Raw genomic sequence first — 23621 nt, forward strand, 5'->3', positions numbered from 1 at the left:
TAGTGTGAGGATGACACAGGAGACATGGTTCTAGTCTGCAGGTAATATAAAATCAATTTTATAGGAGGGCACAGAAGTGTGTGTATTGAACATTTTTGTGATGGTTTAAATTTCTCACTTCCTGTCAGTAATGAGAAGGTCTGTACTAACATAAACCAACATAGCTAACAAATTTGATTTTTGTTATGTCATTTAAATTAGCGTTTTAATCTTTTGCATCATTTTGTTTTCTTTAAACATTTTTTCAAGTTATGTTTTTTAATTACCAGATTTATTTCTTTATTTTAAAAAACTGGATAAAAATATCTCACTGGTATGATTTTTCTGGAAATCAGATAACAGGCAGTCTTGCATTTGTGTATAAAAGGTTACTGAGGCTGAACCAAGTCTCAGTGGACTTGAATGAAGTAGTCAAGACCTTTCCACATGTAAAATAATGTGCAAAGCCTAGGCTGAAAATCGACCCAGGCTACAGCGATCTGTTCTAATTACTGAGAAGACCACCAGGGCTTCACAATTTTCATAATGCACAATCTGGGTCACTTGAAAGGAGAAAAGAAGTTAAATAGTTTGTGCCAAGGTGAATTTAAGTTTGGGCCTAATTTGTATTACACTTCAGGAATGTGAGCAGAAGGCAAATATTTATATCAGATGGGAAATGTGACAATTTAAATAGTCAAGTTGCTTGTATGATTTTGGCAGCTGGGAGGTTTAGTGATTAGATTCTGTTGCTATTGTTTAAGCAACAGATTTGCCTGGGGGCGATGCTGAAGTGGGTTGCATAGCATATTGTTTTTCTACCACTGACTTTATTTGTCCACCTTATTCACTCTCATAAATATTCTCCAAGATTCAGGAGCATGATTCTTCTCCAGTGTTTGGTTTATCATTTGGGCAGCCCAGGTAGAGAGAGAGTGGAGAGGTTTTTTTTCAGTGGAGCAAACTGTGCAGTGGTATCAAGAAAGTTATCTAAGGGTAACGTTTGCCACAAAATTTGGTGCCCTGTGTTTATTTGACATCAAGTTAGCTACTTTCTTTTCCTTTGAATTTGAGATAAGGTAGTTAACCTGGTGACTCATGCCTCAGACCAGCTGGCTCAAACTGTCATCCAGCAACATTATTATTTGGAGTAGCTATTACTTAATATGTGGAAGCCATCAGAGTAGGAAGGATCTTCTGTTCATCTTTATATTTTTGTCTCCTCAGTTAGCCCAACCTCTTCTCTGGCTGAGTGCAGTAGGCTGAAGAGACATTTTTTAAGGCCCAGTTCCCAGAATTATACTGTCTTACATAAGTCGCTTGGCCAATAGGTGTACTTATGCTGTGGTTGGTTGTCTTGAATGAGAATGGGCACGGATTCCTTCTCAAAAATTGGCAACCTTGTTTGGTTTTTATTTTCAAGTTCTCCAGTACTTCTAGTCATTTTTAGTCAATTAATTGGTGAGTGCATACAAATAAGGGCATCAATCACCTTTTTTGTTTTTAATACTTTCCTTATCTGCAACTTTGAAGCAGTGTTAGGCAGTCTATGAATGACCAAGGACACTTATTCAACAAATATTTAACCACTATGGATGGTGCCTGGAATATAATAAAGAACAAAGCAGACCGGGTTCCTGCCTTCATACAATTCATAATTTATCAGAAGAATCAGACACTAACCACATAAATATATCATTATAAGTTGTTTTAGATCTCATGAGAGCATATGGCAGGGGAACTTAAATTTTGTCTGTGGGATCACAGAAAGCTCTCTGAGAACACGAGATCCAAAGGATGAGTAATTATTAACTAGATGAAACGGTGGGCTGAGGGTCAGGGGCAGATAGAAGAGTATAGAGACAGCATATGTAAAGGTCCAGAATGGCATATGTAAAGGTCCAGAGCTAGGAGAAAATAGCACATTTGTAGGGAAAATATAAGAAAATGGTCAGGAGTCCCTCAGATGTTTAGATTCTTGTTGAGCATTTGATGTAAATATGCACGTGCACCCAGGTTTTCCTTGGCTATTGTCTGATGTACATGCGCATGGGCACCAACGTGTTCCTGGGTTGTCTGACTTGCACCCAGGTGTCCTGGGTTGTCAGACTTAAGTATAAGTGCTCTGATGCATGGGGGCCCCTGGCCCCTGGGATGCCCCAGGCAGGGGACCATGGGGAGGCCACTTCTGCTGCTGGAGGCTGTTGCTGCCGCTGCCAAAGCCCCTGGGATGTTCTGGGAGGCTGTCGCTGCCACCGCCGCTGCCGACTATTGCTGTATGCTGCTGCTGCTGTTGCTGTTGCTGAGGAAACTGAGGACTGAGCTTGTATCATCTGCCAACAGCTCCCAGAATCATTCCCAATTACCTAGTGTGGACTTGCGTGTGAAGAGTCTGGTGACCCAGCCAGGCGTGTGAGGGGTCTGTGACCCAGTCTGTACAATGGGTTTGAAGGGTCTTTGAGCCCAAGCCCTAGCAAGACAGTTGGCTACGTCAGCAGGATTCCGACAATTGCCTTTAGTTGCCTAATCAGGCAATTAGCATAACCATACAACATTTCAGCCAACTTACAGTTTAGATGTTTTGTTTGTTTTATACTTTGGACTGTTACAAATCATTCTTTCATTGCTTCAATGATCACTAAAAACACTGAGAGGGGAAAAAAAAAATCCTTGCTTCAAAATGTTCCTCTATTCCCACTCTTCCAATTTCTATATATGCTAATTTACCCATTTACTAATGTTCAACTGGAAAGCCATGTTAACTAGAGAGGCAAAGCTACTATCCCATGCTCATGTCCTCATGATTGCAGGAGGAGATTTCTATTCCATTCTTTTTTTTTTTAAGGGCACAATCAATAATTATAATTTATTTTAAATCAAGCACTCAGAGATTAAACACACATTTTCATGATATATTTTAGCCACAAGAATTAATCTCTTTCTCTCTTTATCCCTCTCCCTTCCTTTCTCTCTCTCCTCATTTCATTTTTTTAATTGGTTATGAATATTCATGGAGTACAAAGCTGACTGTCACCACTCGAGCCCAAGATCCATTCCATTCTTGAGAAGAGAACAGAATTGGGAAGATAATTCTGCCCTTTCACAATTTACACCTATTTCTCCCCAAGGGTAAGGACAGGTTTTGTCTAATTGGGGAGACTGGGAAAAGAAACTGTGTATATATGGGTCAGTCCCTTTGTTTTTGCTTTTAGGTTCATGCCATTTGCAAGTTGTGTGTCTTCTCTTCTGGGCCTGCACTTCCTTTCTCAGAGTACACACACTTTAGATAGGGCCCAGCCCTGCCTTAATAGAGTGGTTTTCAACCTTAGGGACACATTTTAATCACCTGAGGGGCTTTAAAAGTGTACTAATGTCTGGTCCTCTTTGGTGATTCTGTTTTAGTGGTCTGATGTGTGTCCTGGGCATTGGTGATTTTGAAAGCTCCCCAAGGGATTCTAATGTTCATTTGCGGCTGAGAACCATCTCCAGAGGGAAGACTGGAGGTACTGTTCTCTGAGCCCCTACTCTAAGGGCTCTAGGGGTGCAAAGCAGTTCTCATTACACCTGCTGGATAAATGGCAGCTGTGCAGACTTTCCCTCAGCTAGGATGGTCCAACAACTAGACTTGGAAGGAAGGCTACTAAATAGGAAGCCCAGTTGTGACTGTGGGGCAAGCCCTATTTTCATATTCACCTTTACCAGTGAGATGCTCATATTTTGATTCCCATCTTTCTGACTCCTGTATACATTTCTCTTTTATTTTATTTTTTACTTGGAGAGTGATATGATTTATTGTTGCTGCCAAATGCCTCATCCATGAAGCAAGTCTTCCCTGATCTTCCTCACCTTCTCCTTGGATGAGCAGTAACCTTTCTCCTTTTGCATTTCCACTTTCATTTATTCTGCATTTTTCCTCAAAGTGCTTTTTAGTTAATGTGTCTCTTGTAAGCAGCATGTAATTTATACATATGCATTTATACAAACATACACACACCTATATACATAACATATATATGAGAGTACTTCAAAGCGGTCACGGAAAATAGAATTAAAAGATAATACAAATATTTCCATGAACTTTTTGAAGACCCTTTGTGCATATATTCTAAAACCTTTGTCTTTAATTGAAGTGTGTTAGTCTATTTATATTTAATGTGGTTGCTGATACATTTGGCTTTAAATATCTTACTATTTTGTTTTCTACTTGTTCTTATGTTATTTCTGTTCTTTTCTGGTGTTTATTGTTGAAAGCTGTTGAAAATCATATATCTATCTGGTTGTTTTTCATTTGAAGATTACATATTTTCTTCCTTATTTGGCTGCTTTTAATGTTTTCTCATTGCTTTTCAGTAATTTCTTTCTTTTTTTTTTTTTTTCTGTCTTTTTCGTGACCTGGGTACTCAGCCAGTGAGCACACCGGCCATTCCTATATAGGATCCGAACCTGCAGCGGGAGTGTCGCTGCACTCCCAGCGCCGCACTCTCCCGAGTGCGCCACGGGATTGGCCCTTCAGTAATTTCATTATGATGTGCCTTGGTGGTTTTTGTTTGCAGTTCTGTTGCTCAGGGTTTGAAAAGATTCCTGTAAGTGTTAGGGAATTCTCAGCTAATTCAACATTACCTGTGCACGGATCTTTTCACAATGCCCTATACTTGTATATTTATCTCTCTTGCTCTTTTCTGTATTTTCCATAATTTTTTATTTCCTTTCTTGCTTTAGTCTAAATATTTTCCACTGTCTATATTCTAGCCCATTGATCCTTTGACTTATATCTAATTTGCTGTTAAAGTCATCAATATTTTAGTTGTAGTTTTAAAAAGAGAGCTGGAATATCTATTTTTATAGATGTCAATTCTCTGCTGAAAATCTCCATTTTTGTAATGTATTTTAAATATATTAATCAGTTATTTTAAAGTTCATGTGTCATAACTCAAATACCTGAGATCTCCTGTGGGTCATTTCTATTTTTAGTTTTCCCTTTTAATCTGATGTCTTTGTATACCTGGTAATTTTTGTTTGAACATTGTGTGTGACATATTGTTTATGCTCCAGATGATGTGATCTTCTAACACTTTCAGTATGCTTTCTTTGTCTTTGGTTTTTGATAATTAGATTATGATGTGCCTTGGAGTGCTCTTCTTTGGATTGAATTTGACTGGCAACCAGTGATCTTCCTGTACCTGGATGCTGTCATCTTTCTCCATATTGGGACATTTTCAGCCATAATTTCCTTGCATATGCTTGCTACATCTCTTCCTTTTTTTTCTCCTTTGGGTATGCCAAACCTGTGGAGGTTATTTCACTTGAAGGAGTCCCATGTTTGCTGTATTTCTGTTTTATTTTTTCTTATTCTTTTTGCCCCTCTGATTTGATTTTACATGTTTTATCTTCAAGCCCACTAATTCTTTCCTCAGTTTGATTAAGTCTCATGTTAGAGCTTTCTATCAAGTTTCTCAATTCAGAGAATGTATTCTTGGTTTCTAGACTTTTTTTTTTCTTTCTTTTTTAGTGGCTGGCTGCTATGGGGACCTGAACCCTTGACCTCGGTGTTATAACACCATGCTCTAATCAGCTGAGAAGTAGCATTTTTTTTTTCTTTTGCTGGCTAGACAGTATGGGTGAGTTTTTTTTTTTTTTAATTGATTAGAGTTTTTTTTGTCAAGTTTCTCATTCTGTTCCTCGCTGTTTTCCAAATATCATTTAGTTTTTTATCTGTATTTTCTTATGACACTCTTTGAACATCCTTAAGAAGGTTATTTTGAATTCTCTGTCAGACATTTCGTAAATCTGTTCCTTTGGATCCATTGCTGGGTTTGTTTCCTTTAATGGTGACATATTTCTCTGTTCTTACTCAATCTTTATTCTTTACATTGATGCCTGGGCATTGGAGGAGACTGTTATGCTTCTAGGTTACATAGGTGTTCTTTAGTGATGTTAGACCTTTACGGTTAATATCAGAGCTTTGTCTCTGATCTGTGTTGTTGTTGTTTTTTTTTTTTCCCCCCAGTTCTGTGTTCAATTGTTAGTTACCACCACCACTTAAACTCTGCAGTGGAACTAATATGTTATCCTTCAGTTAATTCCAAAATTGGGGGAAGCTTCCTATGGGGACCTGTAGTTGAGCTAAATTGCTGCTTTGCTGCTAATTCTCTGAGGAAGGCTTTTTGTGCGGCTCAGATTTAATTATTGGCCTTTTAATCACTTCTGGGTCTTGTGAAGTCAGATACACCTGGGCTGTGTAGGAATTCTGGCCTGGGACTGAGTCTTTACAGCGAACTGTACCTCCTGCAGTTCTTTCTCCCTGATCAGTCTCCACTGGGTGGGCCTGTGTCAGTTGGAAGGCAGATCAGCTACCCACACTATGCCCCAATGTTCCCCCAGTGGGCCAGCCTCCCACTGCACTCCAGGCACTTCAGATGCTTCCTGTGGAGTGGGCTGTGTGCCAGCCCCTTGTGATGACTTACTGGCCTCCGAGTGGCTCCTTTCTTCAGTCGGCTGCAGCCCTCACTATATGGGTTCACAGGAACCCTGTCAGTGGTCTCACTGGCATGGGGGCTGGTATGGTGTGCTCCAAGGTGCTTTTCTCCCCTGTGGACTCCAAACAACTTTACACAAAGGGCACAGCTGTGGCTCCTCTAGTCTCCTGCTCTGTGTGTGCTGCAGCTTCTTCCTGCCCCTTGCTGGGGCTGGTCCCTCTTTCTCTTGCTGTGGCTTTTCCTGCCTTCACAAACTCAGGGGGTCTCTCTTCCTCTTTGCCCAAGCTCCAGTGGTCCAAGGTTGGCAGTCTTTGCTTTTTAATAATTGTAGATTGATCAATTGTGGGAGAGACTGATGCTGGGTACTCTCTATTCTGCCATCTTGAGGATGTTCCCTAAGTAGTTGATTTTGTAATTTATCCAGCTTTTCTAGTTGTTCTTGGTTGGAGGGTTAGACTGTAATTAGCTAGACCAGCAGACTCCTGAGGATGCAGTCTGGAAACCCCTGGGAAGCCCTGAGGTCTGCAGGTCAAGTGTGTTGATGTGTGCACCGATGTTGCAAAGGCAGTGAGGGGTGAGGATGCTGGCACCTTAGTGTGAACCAAGGTAGTGGTACCAAACTATGCTAGTAGTTGCGATCTTCACTGTCATGAATTTATAGTCAAAACAATTGCCAGTTTTCATTAAAAATGTCCTTGAGGAAGTAGTTAAAATTATTAATTTTATTAAACCTGATCCTTGAATATACCTCTTTTTAATAATTTGCGCGCTGAAATAGTAAGTATTGATAAAGCGCTTCAGTTGCATGCTGAAATACAATGGCTGTCTTGTGGAAAAACACTTGGGCAATTGTTTGAGTATATGCTGAAGTAGTTTATTTTTCTTTCATGGATACCATTTTTACTTGAAATAATGACAGACAAACTGTAGTTCTCAAATGACAGACAAACTGTAGTTCTCAAAAATGAATGAAGTGACTGTGTCTCCTCGAGGCAGAAAACTGATAATATTCATTGCCAGTGATAAAGTTGGAAATGGATCAAGTGAAAATTAGATTTTTAGAAAACTTGTATCCAGTACTATGAGCTTGACAGCTTCTGAAAATTTAAAGGCTTTTCTGGTAAAATTGGTGATATTAACTAATGTGATTTATATACTGTATAATTAAATATGTCAGTGTTTGGAAGATCTGCATAACAAAGTGAACCAGTATTTTCCAAATGACACCAATTCATGGTGTTACAAAATTATGCATAGGAGAAAGATCCATTGAATGTGCAAGACAGACCAATGGATTTTAAATAACAGTATGAGAAATTCACTGATATGGTTTCAGATTGCTCATCGAAACTAACCTTTAAAAAACTTTATTATTTGTCAGGTTCTGGTGTAGTATCAAAGAAGGATATCCAGAATGAAATAAAAAGACTATTAAAATATTCCTCCCTTTTCCCACTACATATCTGTGTGAGACTAGATCTTCTTTATTCAATTGAAACAGCATATTTGAAAAATTGAATGCAGAAGAAAATATAGAATCCAGCTTTCTTCTATTAAGTCAGGCATTAAAACAGATTCAAAAAAATGTAAAACAATGGTTCTCACTATTTTCTTTGTTTTTAGAAAATAGACTTTTTATAAAAATATTTTAATAAGTAATGAGATTATTTTTAATGATTCAATAAATAAATATTGGAGTATTTGTCAGTTTTAATTTCTAACATGGTGAGTGTTGACAGCTATAGCCTTTATAAACAAAAGCTCTTTGGGGTATTGAATAATTTTTTTTTTTTTTAAGATGACCGGTAAGGGGATCTTAACCCTTGACTTGGTGTTGTCAGCACCACGCTCTCCCAAGTGAACCAACTGGCCATCCCTATATAGAGATCCGAACCCGTGGCCTTGGTGTTATCAGCACCACACTCTCCCAAGTGAGCCACGGGTCGGCCCGGTATTCAATAACTTTTAAAAACAAGAACCACTGACCTATACTATCATAGGTGGAAACTATGTATAGAAGAGGCCTGGATGGCTAAAGCATTTATCTATATCCTTTTTGGATGTAGATGCCCAAACTTTCAGAGAATTTTGGCCATTTTACATGGCAACATACGTTAATTTTATCAATATGCCAGGCAGATTAAATATTATTGTAGTCTGAATTACCAGATGTCAGGTAGAGTGTGTTCACTTTTTGATGTTGTATTAAATTGTATGGTTATAGCCTTTGACTTGCTGATCATTGACTAAATACAGAAAGACAAATGGCATGAGCTGATAGTTTATAAATATCAGAAATTCTTAACATGTAGTTGAGAAAGAGGAGATTAGAATGTTTCAACCAGTCTTGTCATACAGCCTCAAGATTCAGTTGCCCTAACTCTACAATCCACACCAGCCAGGATGGTGGCACTTAGTTACAATAAAAACAAGGCCTTTGGTTGTTTTAGAAACAATGGTTAATCAGATCAGATTAAGTCTCTTAAAACATTTCTGTTTTAGAAAGTTTTACAAAGAACTTCAGAAATTTCATTCCTCACCATCAGTGTGAATCCATTTCTCCCCCAAGAGAATATGAGTATATAAACAACCCACCCATGGTTGTAAATGGCTGAAAGATAGCAAGAGTCTTCTTCATACCATGTGCCTTACGAGGCTCTTCCCATCCATATTGGTTTCACTCTTTTATAAATCTGTTATCTTCAGAGTTAGAGCCATATAATTTTATTGTTCATTTTTCTCTGATTGATTTTATATGCGAAAGTCTTATCCCTGTAACTACATTTAATTTCTGAGGGTAAGGACTATACTTATTTTACATCACCACAATGTCCTATTGAGAGGTAGACTCTTGATACTTGCTGTTCATTTTAAAAGCTGAGGTGCAGGAAATTCATTTTCTAGCTCCATGTACTTGTTGAGAATTCGTTATATATAAGATACTGTGTTAGGCATCAGTAGATATTCATTGGTGCATTTTGCATTTACACTGAGGTAACAAAGGACAAGAAATTACGGTGTGGAGGATACTGAGTCTTGCTTTGAAAGAATTTTTTCCCTTAGCAGGAGAACGGTTATGAAAGAAACCACTTTTGTTGAAAATCTTATTCTCTTTGCCAACAGATTAGGGAATTGAAGAATTTCAGTAAAGTAATGGCAGAATTGTCCTTCTCGCTGCACAGTACTGTCAGTTAGAACTGACGTAGTCCTGAAAATTAGTCCTGAAAGCAGAACTGATTTTGATTTCACATTTGAACTGATATTTGCACTGGCAGCCAATGGGTCTGGTAGATGCTGGTTTTCACATTGAGAAGCCTAAAACTTTTCTCTTCTTGTTGCTGGCAGGTTCCTAACCCAGCTTGTACTAGTCCTAGGCTGTTATACTAGGGAGCTCAGTGAGGGATTTGGCTTTGAACTCTTAAATAGGTACATTAGAAAGCCAGTCTTTCCACCAACTGTACTGAGTTTAGAAATACTACTACTCTGGCTATAAAATGTTTGGGAAGTACATGCAATGCTGCCTAACCATACTAATGTGCTATAGTAGTAATGTTTCTTGGCCTTGAGTTTGTATGTATAATCTGATCAAGTTAATAAAATATGTAATGAAAATGCTTATTTAAGAGAAGGTCATAATGTGACATTGTGAGCTAAGAGCAGGGCCTTTAGACAGACTAACTGGCTCTGCCATTTCTAACTGTGGGATCTTGAAGGAGGTTGTTGTCAGTGTTTAGAACTCATGGCCTGTGAAATGGGAAATAATACAGCTCTTGGAAGAATTAACTGAGTTAATGCATATAAAATGCCGGGCACGTTAAATGTTGGCTGTTATTGCTTTTATATCTGTTAATTAATGAGATCGCATTCTAAGATTTTAATAATTATTCATAGGAGAACTACCTTCTTAATCATCTCCCTGCTTCAGTTCTCAGTTTTCAGGCTATGTTCTGTGTTGCTGGAGTCTTAAGATTTTCGTAGTTATATCCTTTGTGAAGGTGATAACTACAGTGGTGAGAGATGCATTTCAAATATGTTTCAGTCTTTGAATATCAATACTTGCTCAATTATCTCCCTATATATGCTGCCATTGGCAATAGCCAAGGCATGCCTGTTGTTAATTAATCACTTCCACTGGGAACTTAATTAGTGGCTTAATTAGGATCATCCTTGAGTAGCAGGCAGTCACCCTGAGCCAGCTCCAAGTTATTGGCTAGCTCTAGCAAGCCCTTCTGGTCATACGAAGACTTAGACAGAGGAGGAAACCTGCTGTGCTTCCATTTCATTTTTTTCCTCCTTAAAGAAGCCTGTGTAAGATCATCAGTTGTCTATGATGCATCCATGTACTATAATACATGCGAAAACAAGGGAACATATCCCTTATTTACTTATAATGGGTCGATCAGAAAACCAAAATTGGTTATTAAATTCTTATGGTTGTGCTAAACAAGCAGAAAACATGTTATTGTTGAAAATTAGAGCATGCATTCTGAATTTGACAGAGTATTTCATTTTTCTGCTGAAAGTTACTTTCCTTCTGGCATCATTGTTTTTTAATATGTTTTTTTTTGAAATATTGCCATATTGTTGTAGGACAAAATCATCACTCCATTTTCTTCCTCTTTACCCCCTCAGGAAAATATGGGAAAGTGAAGCAAAAGTAGCATCTTCTTGCCTTACTTTCGTATAAAAGTAGAAACGCTGGGGGTGAGAGGCCCAATCAAGTTACTGCAAAAACAGTATTTCCCCCAGACTTTTTGGATGGACTGTAACTTTGCAACAATAAGATAAAAATAAATGCACCGATAGCTTCTGTTTTATAGAAAGGGGAATCCGTTGAGTCAAATCCCCGAATGAGGACAGACATCTTGAAATGGACCTACTTTACCTGAGCATATTTGCTTAATTCTTTTGATTATTATAGGCTTTTAGAGGATTTAGGTTAATTGTGAACTTGGGGAAAGGGTCAGTTAAAATATTTTGTCTGCAACAGATTTGCTGCTGCTTCCAGGAGAAGTGGAACAGGACGTAAGCACCAGTGTTCCTTCTTATTTTCCTTCCATGGGCCAGCCTCTCGCCCCTGAAATGAAGCCAAAGCCCGCTGTAAAAGGAATGAACAAACCAATGGAAGAGGTCCTGCACTGGGAATTCAATCAGTCTCGACACTGCCTGGATTTGGTAATTTGTTCATTCAGAGAAATGCTACTATACCCGTGTGCTTTTGTATTTTTCTCAGATTTGGGAAAATTTAGAATTCAGGTTGATTAACTGGTCCCACTCACTGCCATCTATCTCTAATGTGTCTATTTCTTTTTAAACACATAGAGCAATTATGTTTTTATGGGGAAATTTTTTTGTTCTATAATGTATGAGTGCTATAGGACAATGCTACCTAGGGACTGTGGACAGTTTTCTTATCTCTTTTAATCTGGCCATTCTTCTTTTTATTATTGTTTGTAAGGTCCTATAAACCTTTTGTATTAGTTCAGGTAAAGCCACACTACTAAAACAGAGAATCCCAATAATAGTTCAGTGACGGAAAGGACATAGAAGTTTCTCTTTTTTAACAGTCTGTAGAAAGCCCTTAAAGTGAGCAGGAGGCTGTTCCCTGGGGTCATCAGGGATCCAGGTTCCTCCTCTCTGGATGTCTATTATCCTTAAGGGCATTGTCCTCATTTGCATGTTCCAAGTGAGATCACCATCATACCTGGAGGGGCAGGGGAGAGAGCTTGGGGGCAGCATGTTTCTCCAAGGCTTAGGACTCAGGGCCCTTCATTTCTGATCACATTCTATTGACAATCATTTAGTCACATGTTCATATCTAGCCATAAGGGAGGCTGGAAAATGTCACCTAGTCATGTACTTCAAAAGCAGGGCAAAGTGAAATCTCTGCCACACCTTTACTCTCCCAGACATATAACTTGAACGTCACCTTTTGCTATCACTTTGCAACTCTTCTACGTATACTTAACAAATGTTTACAATAGAGGCTGTTGGTAGTGTTGGGTAGTGACCTTTCTCAGATCAGGCACAAGAAGTTGTTAAGGGCTCTTTATTATTGCTTCCTAATAAAATCCCCAGGGTCCTTCTTGATCAATTGTTCAGGTCTTGTCATTTAATTGTTTAGGACTTGTCATTGGAAAAAAATTCTGTTATGGAATCAGTCTTTCAATCACAAATAATCCACACATCTTAATTCTAAATTGCCCTTTTCTCATGGTACTTTTATTTACTGACATGACAAAAGTATATCCAGGATGCTTGCAGGCTTATATTTAACCCCTAAATTGGTTATCAAATGAACTAGAAGGAACGGCTACTTTTCAATATGATTTTTAGTTATAGATTGCTTTCTCTGAGTTGTAAGAAGCTAAAATTGCAAGGTTATTTCTAACAGAAATCTGTTCCTTTTTAAGATTTGTTGATGTTCTGGACTTCAGTTGTGATCATACAAATTATTGAACCAGTCAGTGGGCACAGTGCCTAGTACCTTTATAGAAATAAAATTATGTTTCAATACAATTATAGAATATATATATTCTAATACAATTATAGGAATTGTTATGAAGTGGTTTTAGTTAATGGGTTTAAAAAAAGCTGGTATCTATCAAACAGCCAGTAAAATGCAAGTTAAAACTTCATATATGATTATACCTTTAAAAATAATATAAATTTCATACCAGAAAATATGAACATCTTTTAATGTAGCAATCAAAATGATTTAAACAGTTTTTGTGTTGGCAAATGCATGAGCCATGGATGAATAACTTTTGCTATTTTTTGAATATCCAGAGTAATATCTTGGTTGGGATTTTTATTTCTAACCACTCTTTGTTAGAGAAGCTTTTCAGGATTGTCTAGAATCACAATATTGCACCAACTCTGCCTCAGTTTCATAGTGTTAATCTTATTTTAAAGCATCCAATGCCAGTAAAAGAAAATAATCATCAATTTCTAGCAAATATGTCCTGTAAGCACATACCAAGAGGCAATTTTGGGGCTAGAGATGGTGGTTTCTTTCTGTGACTTAAATCTGAAAAGATGAAAATATATTCTGTATGTCCTGACTTCCACTTAATTGCCTATTAAGAATCCACCAACTTTCTGAATATGGAATGGACCAATTTAATTTTTTTCGCTAATTTTATCACTGATTTTATACATGTGCATTTTTCCCTTAGAATCAAACGGTTTCCAAGAACCTTCCACATTCTGTTTGTGAATAACTTCTTGCCTTGGTTATTCTATTTTTATGAATTTTGGAAGTTTTGAACAGCTTTGTAGAGCAAAAAGCGTTCACATTAGGAAGATGAAAAATTGTGGTTCCTCTGCCTCCTCCCTCCCCCCGACCCTAGAAGAAGTCATAAAAGAAACTTCTGTGGTATTTTAATAGGAGATACCCTGTTTTTCCTATTCATAATAGGACTCTAAAAATTTTCACCTATAAAGACAGTTTATTTACTGAATTACTTTGTATGATAGCCTATAGCTAAATGCTGCCATTATGGATTTGAGCAATAGTTTTGTTTTCCTAGGGCCGGCCCGTGGCTCACTTGGGAGAGTGTGGTGCTGATAACACCAAGGCCACGGGTTCGGATCCCTATATAGTAATGGCTGGTTAGCTCACTGGGTGAGCGTGGTGCTGACAACACCAAGTCAAGGGTTAAGATTCCCTTACCAGTCATCTTTTAAAAAAATAACAAAAAACGAAAAAAATGACTGAGCTACTGCTGGAAGCCCCCTTGTCTCCCCTTCAGGAATGAGGGGGGTGTCATGGGTCTAACCCTGCCCTCTCTCCCTCCTTCTCCCACCATATTTTCTTCCCCCTTTTTCTTTCCCCCTCCCCGCCAACTGCTCCGCAACATCTTAGAATGTAAAAAAAATACTATTATTAATAAATAAATAAAACTTAAAAAAAAAAGGTTAACCTATGAGCTAAGTTTTGAATCATGATGGGAAGGAGTCTTCTATGTATGAATGAGAGAATATTCCATGCAGTAAAAAGCAACAGCTTATATATAAGGGCAGAGACTAATGAAAAAAACACGACATAGCTTTATTTGGCTGGAACAGGGGTCCACAAATTATAGTTTGCCAAATCTGGCCTAGCCTATTTTTGTATGGCCCACAGCAAAGAATGTTCTTTTCATTTTTAAAGGGCTGGCCTGTGGCTCACTTGGGAGAGTGTGGTGCTGATAACACCAAGGCCATGGGTTCGGATCCCTATATAGGGATGGCCGGTTGGCTCACTTGGGAGAGCGTGGTGCTGACAACACTGAGTCAAGGGTTAAAATCCCCTTATTTAAAAAAAAAAAAATTATTTTCTTTATTTTTCCTATATGGTACTGTGAATGAAAATTATTCCTCCTTTAACAGTGTCTCTGTTAGAATAAGTCACATGAGCAATTTAAAGGAAACTAGAAGGGCCGACCCCGTGGCTCACTCAGGAGAGTGTGGCACTGGGAGCACAGCGGCGCTCCCGCCGCAGGTTCGGATCCTATATAGGGATGGCTGGTGTGCTCACTGGCTGAGCGCAGTGCGGACGACACCAAGCCAAGGGTTGCGATCCCCTTACCGGTCACCAAAAAAAAAAAAAAAAAGGAAACTAGAAGTTTTCTAATAGTGTACAAATTTTATTCTCTGAGAGGCTACAAAAAGATTTCAATTAGATTTGAAATTAGACACCTGAAATCCACATATTTCTCTCAGCTTCTTAGGCAAAAATAACAAGTTAATAACTTAATTCACAGTTGTTTTTTGTTTAACAGCAGGGGATTTGAAGTTCCCTTGCACAGATTCTTTTCTGGAATAAATCAGAATTTCAGTTTGCATTCTTAAAACCTTGGAGTCTTATAGCTTAGAACCCTAAAATGAACCTAACTTGAAAGAAGAAAATTCCCAAAGTGTGCCACAATAGCCAATAGCTTAAATACATACATAGAAATGCAGCCTTACTATTATATTTTAAAAGCTGTCATTTGGAAGATCACAGTGATGTCTTCTGAATTGCAGTGTACACCTAGCTTCACTTTGAATTTCTTATGTGTGCCTTGTCTTAGAAGACTCTAAATTCCCTCATGCATATCTTCATAAGCTTACTTAATTAAAATGCAGAAAGTCAGAACTAGTGCCAAGCTCAGTGCCATGCATATAGTAGATATACAATAAATACTATTGAATGAACAAATAAATAAAGACTTTACCACTTATTGGGAGTGATTTTTCTAATACAGTAACATGGTTGGGGTCCTCTTCTTCTCTCTTTTTTTAAAAAAATGTTTTGTTTTTATTGGTTATGAATATTCATGGATGCAAAGCAAATTGTCACTACTCATGCCTAAGATGTGATTGCCAGATCCATACTGGCAGCATGTCCATTACCACAAATTGTGATTGTACCCTGTGTCCCCCACCCAATTATCCTCTTCATTATCCCTGACCTTCCTCCCTATCTCCCTTTCCCCACTCCACTTTGTATCCCTAGGTATGTTCTCCCTCTGCAAGTCCAATGCACTACTGTGGTCTTTCTTTCCTTTCTTCTTTCTCTCTTAGCTCCCACATATGAGTGAGCACATACGGTATTTATCCCTCTGTGCTTTGCTTATTTCACTCAACATAAGTTTCTACAAGTTCATCCATGTTGTTGCAAGTAGGAGAATTTCATTCTTTTTTTATGGCAGAGTAGTATTCCATGGTGTATGTATACCACAGTTTCCTTATCCAGCCATCCATTGATGGACATTTAGGTTAGTTCCATATCTTGGCTATTGTAAACAGAGCTGTGATGAACATCAGAGTGCAGGTATCCCTTCGACATGATGTTTTCCATTCCTTTGGGTATATACCCAGAAGTGTAATCACTGGATCATATAGAAGATCTATCTGTATTTGTTTGAGAAACCTCCATACTGTTTTCCATAATGGTTGTACTAATTTACAGTCCCACCAACAGTGTAGGAGCATTCCCTTCTCTCCACATCCTCACCGGCATTTGTTATTCTTTTTGATTATAGCCAGTCTAATTGGGGTGAGATGATATCTCAGTGTGGTTTTAATTTGCATTTCCCTGATGACTAGTGATGTTGAGCATTTTTTCAAGTACTTATTGGCCATTTGTATGTCTTCCTTTGAAAAATGTCTATTCAGCTCCTTTGCCCATTTTTTAATTGGGTCATTTGTTTTTTTACCGTATAATTGCTTGAGTTCCTTGTATATTATGTATATTAATCCCTTTTCAGATGCATAGTTAGCAAAAATTTTCTCCCACTCTGTCCATTCCCTTCAACATATAAATATGTTCAAGTCTCTCCCATCCTTCACAAAATGAAACAAGCAAGGGAAAACAACCTGCCCTTCACCTTGGACCCCTCTCTGGCGACTGTCTATTCTTTTTCTTCTCCAGAATTCAGAAACCATTAGACTCAACTCTACTAGTTGACTCTGCTTCCTTTTCCTTCATTCCTCACTCAGTATACTGCAAAATGCCCTTGTCTCCAATCACCAGCCTGAATGTCTTCAGAATAAAGGCACCAGTTATTTTATAACTGCCAAATCCTGTGGACACTTTTCATTCTTTATTAATGGACCTCTCTACTGTGTTTGACACCACTGATCTTCCCCTGACACTCTTACTCCACTGGTTCTCACTATGCTGTTCTCTGCTGATTCTTTGTGTATTTCTCTAATTGTTCTTTCCCTGCCTTCTTTGGGGTTTTTCCCTCCATCCATCTTTTATGAGTTGGTGTCCCTTAGGGTTTCATGCTTAAACTATGGTTCTTCCCACCTTACATACTTGGATCCATTTTCATCTTTAAGTTACTACCTTTTATGATTATGTTTCCAAATTGGTATCTAGCTTCAGAGCCTTTTTTCTGAGCTTTAGTTTTGTATATTCAGTTGCCTGTTGATTTCTCCACCTGGATTCTTTCAAGTACCTTCAAATTCAACGTGTTAAAGGCTAAGCTTTTTTCTTTTTTTTAACCTGCTTCCCTTCCTTCATTCTCCCTCCTCTTCCCATTCCATATCCAATCAGCTGTTGAGCACTGCTGATTTTGTTTCCAAATTTTTTCAGATCTCTGTCACCACTGCCCTGTTCTCATTATCTCTCACCTGGACTGCTTCAGCAGGATACTGAATAGTCTTCTGACTCCAGGCTGATCCCCGTCAAATCCACCCTCTATTTAATCTTCAAAGTGACCTATCTAAATGTAATTTCCAAGAGGGCAGGGCATCCTTCTTTTTTTGCTCTAGCACCTGTTTCATTATTGAAGTGCTCAGTAAAAATTTCAGTGAATGAAGGAATTTATCTGAAATGCTTAGATGACCAAGCGTCTACTCTATTAAAAAAAAAATTCTTCGGTGATTATTCATCATCTCCAGGATGATTTGGGACCATCCTGGTCTCTAGTCCCTCTCTACCTTACACTTTATGGGCTGGCAATGCTGAGTTACTTTTAACTCACAAATGTGAAAATCTGTGTCTTAATTCTATGGCCTGCCCATGCAAACTCCCCCGGACTGCAAAGCTCTTCTTCCCTCAACCTTGTTAACTAATATTCACCGTTTAAAATTCTGGTTAAATATCATCTCTTCCAGGAAGCCTTCTCATTTTTTTTTTTTTCCCCAATCCCCTCCAACCTGGTCTGGGTTAGGTATCCCTTCCTTGTTCCTATCACCCCCTGACTATACTATTTATCCTTACCAGTTTTACTATAATGATTTGTTGGTGAGTTCATCTCATTTGTCTGTGATTTCATAGAGGTCTTTATCTTTGTATCCCCAGCAGCTAACACAATGCCTAGAATTTGATAGGAACCTAGAGTGGAAAGAATGGAAAATATTTGAATGATTGCATGAGGCTATTTCTCTGACATTTTGACTCAGGGATGTAATGGCCACATCGAACTATATTACCCAAATGGTTTTGTGTCCTCAGTATCATAATTTGGCATTGCAAATACTAAATTATTGTTATTCTTGGTTTCTTGCTTTTCTATTTCAGCATTTAACTGATTGCCTAGGAAATTAATCTAACAATAGCTGCTGTTAATAACTCTTAGTTTCTAAGTGAAGAAATTTATATCTTTAAGTATATTTTTATAACTTTAAATATATTATGAATTAATAATCCTTGTGTTGGCATTATATTTATTGACTTGCTGAAAACTTTAATCCTTACTATTATTTTGGTTAATGTCAAGTGACTGATAAAGAAAAGCATGCTCCATAACAAAGAAGAATTTAAACGTATGGAAAAAAAAAGTTATAGGAAAATAAGATTTTTCCTTTCAAGAACAAATTTGTGTATATCTAGTACTGTAACATTGGATATTATAGCCATAATGTATACTGGGACCTCAGGGAAGGGAGAGGAGTAATAATGCAATGGTTTGAGCCATATCTGGGAGAGCTAACTTGGCTGTGGGAGTTAGCCCTGATTGTCGAGTTTAGAACTCCAAAATGTAAGCCTTACTTTATCTGGGTTGTAAGACAAGGTGAGTAATAATGAAATGATGTGTGGGGAGGGTAGTAGGATTTTCTGGAGCATGGCAGTACTTGGGAGTAAGTTAAGCTTCTGCACTTTCCCCTCTATGCTTCTGCTTCCCTTTTTTGCATGCCTCTATTCAAGAGCATGGCCCTTGATACTTAAATCGTTCATTTACTTCTGTCTTCTCCTTGAAGTTGTGAAACCTTGTGGACACAGATTTTACAACATTCGTTTTGTGTTCCCAGTATTGAATACATAAGTGTTTACTGAATGAACAAGCAAAGGGGAGGGAGGTGGGAATGTGGAGGTTGTTTGTGTTGTGTAGAGGGAGGTGGGGCACAGTATGGTGTTGCTGGGATTTGAGCACAGCAGAGGGATTTGTCTAATTTGAAATTGCATTCTAGCCTCCCTGGGAGACAGGTGAAGGAAAAGCGACTGCATCTAGTGAGGATGGCTAGTAAGGTCTAGGCAGGTTTTAGAGGGCTCAGGGTGGGGCTCAAAGTCCTAGTGCAGTGAGCGCATTCAAGTGTGGGTGGCCTGAAGCTTGATGGACATGTGATGACAGGCCTTTAACCAGGCATAAAAGGGCAGCAAACATCGCACTGGACTGAATGCAGTGGTGGAGATGGGGGCCCCACCTCATACTCTGCCAGGATGGGTTAGAATCAGCTCAGCGTGGAGTCATGGCCAAGCCTGCTGGCCTCAGTACTTACTGCTGAGTAGAGATGGAGAGAGCAAGAGTGCTTATATTCCAGAAGTGAACATCTTATGTCATTGTCATTCATTTGAGCTGGTTTTAGCAATATTGCCCCTCTGTTACTTTGGCTGTGGTGATGATAAATTTAATCTCAGAAAGTGATCAAAATGAGCTGATCAGTCACTCTGCAGGCTGGTTTACTTCCTGTGTGCAGCTGCTCTTTCAGAGACAGTCATGGTCTTACTGTATCTTTGAGTACACTTTTTATGATAGGCTGTGGGAATTGTTCAGCTTATTCAGAAAAGGTCTTTTCTCCCATAGAGCTATGACTTGGTTTTGTGAAAGTTGTCAGAATCAAAATAGAGTCACATGTGTGAAACACCCTGACAAATAGTGCTGGGGAGGGCCATATACAAATGCCAGATCATTAGAACTACCAGAAAAGAATGCAAAAACCACAACCTTACACCAAGAAATACTTCTGCAAGGACATCTGCCCAGCAACTGCCTATCCAACCTTGGACTGGTGTCATGCAGTCCAAGAATAATTATCTCAAAACAATTATGTAATCATCCTCATTTTTCCTTTAAAAACCTTTCTCTTCCTTTACCTCCCTAAATCCACCCATAGTTTACTATGATACGTGTATTTCCATTGCAAGGCCCATTCACAAATAAATATCATTTTCTTTTAGAGAGCCCCTCTGTTATTTAGGTTGACAAATTAGTGAAAACTTCACAGGTGATTTTTGCTGGTGTTTTTGTTGAGCAAATGAAGCTTTGTCTGAAGCAGATTGCACTGGATTCAAATGTTAATTGTGTAGCCTTGGGCAAATTTCTTAACCTTTCAGAGCTTCATAAGATTGGGGGTAACAATGACTACTGGCAGGATTGCTTGAAGATTACTGCTAATGCCCACATCATTCCTGGGGCTGGCACATATGGGAATTCACTCAGGGCAGCTCTTATTGTGACCTGTGTCAGGAAATAATGCAGGTACTTTCTAATAAAGAGGAAATAAAAGAGTCTCTGGAATTTGTTCTTTGCTGGTTTTACTAAGAACTGATAATAAATGGCTGGGTGTTTGCTGTTAGCACTACACACCTAACTATGAGGCATATGGTACCAAACAGATAGGAGATAGCTACGTTTCATGATTTCTTTTCACCTTTAGTAACAGCACATAGTTTCTGAGCTGTATGCTCCATTTTTACGAACATTGCAAAAACCATTCAACGAGATTATCTGCCGTGCAAGAATATTTAAAGTTGGCTATAGCTTCAGGGCATTTTTTTCGTTTTTGCATAAACCATAGTTTTCAATTATTTCAGCATCATCGTACATATTATAGAGCTACACAGAGATGCTGAATGGTTTCATTGTATCACACACCATTTACTTTTGGAGAGGCTTTTTAGGGGATGATACAATGAGATTTAAGCCATTCTCTTTTTTTTTATTGGAAAATATGCTATTTATTGGAAAATAGGCTTCCTTTAGGAAGTCTTTAAAACTCACAAATTATGAATTGATACAAAATTATTACATCTCTTTGCAGCTACTGTTACTTATAAATAAAATTATAATATTTTAAAACTTCTTGGTAGAAAAAAGAGATCCTAGACTTTTTAAGATGATACTATTTGTTTTAATTCCTACTGTTATTGGCCAGAAGTTATTGGTATTATCTGAAGAAGTATATTAAGTGTAGGTATTTTTATCTTTGAAAATTATGTTTTATTAATATAGATCTTTTGTAGTAAATGGTGAAAATGGATTTAAGGTTGATCAAAATCTTAAGGTATCTTTTCTCACATTTTAATATAACTCTTAGTTTTCCCATATGTTCTAGCCCTGACACTACAAATGGTAAGAAATGTAATGAAAATGTGCAAGGGAGCCACAATTATTTGAAGTTGATACAACAAGCAAACAGAAAGGACATTGTTGGGGGGGGGGAGGGAGAAGGGAGGGAAGTTTTGGTGATGGGGAGCAATAATCAGCCACAATGTATATCGACAAAATAAAATTTAAAAAAAAAAAAATGTGCAAGGGAGACTTTCTGATTTTTGCTTTGGGTGGAATTAGTTAATGATATTCATTCAGATACAGCATGGTACAAATGGGGCGTATTAAGAGGCTTAAATTAGGTCAAATTGAGTAATTGAATTTACTCCTTTACTTAAAAACAGCTTAATCAGCTGAGTGTGCTGAAGTCTAAAATAGTTTAATTAAATATTAATCAGGAGTTTATGTTTTCAACTTCATCTTCATTTACAATGATTGTATATGTTTTTTCCTCTTTTTTTACCTTTTATAGATACCCAGAGATGAAGTTCAACCCTTCTCACTTGATGAAGAATTTGATTATGACAATGTGGCACTAACCCCCAAATTCACTGCTGCAGAGATAGAGACCATCAAAGAGCTTTGCAAGCAAGAAAGAAAGAACACCAACACAGATGTAGAGGAGCCCTGTGACTGATTTGCTAAGGCATCTCTGTGTTTATTTTTATTTTGCTCTTATTCAAGCAACATTAGAATAAAAGATTAACCTACTATAAGTCCCTTTATGGAAATGTGCGTATGTGCATTCATTTGTTGGAGTTGTCTGTCATTAGGGAGATAGAGCAACAAACAAGACTGAAGAGGCCATGGCCCTTACAGAACTCTCTCCCATCACGTTGTTGCTGCATCCTATGACTGGCTGGGGAGATGGGAGTGGGAAATGGTGACAGGAGGTCCCCCTACAGAAGGGTTCATTTTGATGAGAACACTGCACCAGGTGATGTAGGGTATTGGTAACAGATTGGAAACATGATCCCACCTTCTTACGGTGAAGGACAATTGAAACATGTAAAAGACGTAGCACATAGAGAAAAATTGCTTATGTGAGTAGGTCGCTGGTCCCAGCTATCCAGAGACAGTGGTATCAGCATGAGAGTTGAGAGATTAGGCTGCTGGGATTGATTGGGAAGGGCTTCACTGAAAAAGAAGGCATCCAAGAATTGATTATATGTCATCTATTGAATTCTTGCATTTTGGTGTTACCATTAAACCGTGATGATAGTTCTAAAGTACAAGGTATGATGTCTATCTCCAGAAGCTTAAAATTTGAAAAGAAAAGACAGCTAGAGAATGTAAAAACATATTATGGAGTGCTAATTTTGTAGAACACCCATAAATGCAATGAGGGAAGGAGAAAAGAGGGGTAAAGGCACAGAAAAAGGGGGAGTAATATGTACGAAGCAATTTATATCATTGAAGAAATCAGTAGCAAATCAAATGTATTCATTCTTAATAGCTTTTTTCCTTTTTTTCTTTTAAATAGACTATTTTTTAGATCTTAGGTTCACAGCAAAATTGAGGAAGAGGAAAGAGACTTCCCATATACTTCCTGCCTCCTCCCCCCAGACTCTCCTACTAGCAACATCCTACACCAAAGTAGTACAATTGGTTTTTTTTGTTTTGTTTTTTTGCTATCCTCTCTCTCTCTTTTTTTAATGTAAGAACACTTAACTAGATCTACCCTCTTAAATTTTTAAGTGCACAATGCAATATTGTTAATTATATGCACAATGGTGTACAGCAGATCTCTAGAACGTATTCATGTATAACTAAAGCTTTATACCCATTGAACAGTAACTCCCCATTTTCCTCTCTGTCCATCCCCTGGCAACCACTATTCTACTCTCTGCTGCTATGACTTTGACTCTCATAGATACCTTTTATAAGTGGACATCTAGTATTTCTCCTTCTGTCATTGGGTTATTTTACTTAGCATAATGTCCTCCAGGTTCATCTATGTTGTTGCATGTGGCAGGATTTCCACACTTGCATATGCCACATTTTCTTTATTCATCCTTCAATGGACATTTAGGTTGTTTCTATATCTTGGCTATTGTGAATAATTCTGCAGTCTTGTGCTTGTGATGGTGTGTGTATGAAGGATCTTGTGTGAGGGTGTGTATAAGTATTCATAAAA

The 23621-nt window shown here is 38.1% G+C and overlaps 1 protein-coding gene across 9 annotated transcripts in view; it reads left to right on the forward strand.

Annotated features, from left to right (window-relative positions):
• LOC134376958 (intraflagellar transport-associated protein-like) overlaps positions 1-22215 on the forward strand; it is a 62338-nt gene extending 40123 nt beyond the window's left edge. For all 9 annotated transcript variants that reach the window (XM_063095553.1, XM_063095554.1, XM_063095548.1 and 6 more), the window contains 2 exons: positions 11446-11630; positions 21957-22215. In XM_063095553.1, the coding sequence (XP_062951623.1) occupies positions 11446-11630; positions 21957-22121 (350 nt within the window). In that variant the 3' untranslated portion in view covers positions 22122-22215. The remainder of the gene's footprint in view (positions 1-11445; positions 11631-21956) is intronic.
• Positions 22216-23621: the final 1406 nt, after the last annotated feature.

Source organism: Cynocephalus volans, chromosome 4 (genome assembly GCF_027409185.1).
Source record: "Cynocephalus volans isolate mCynVol1 chromosome 4, mCynVol1.pri, whole genome shotgun sequence".
Classification (NCBI taxonomy): Eukaryota; Metazoa; Chordata; class Mammalia; order Dermoptera; family Cynocephalidae; genus Cynocephalus; species Cynocephalus volans.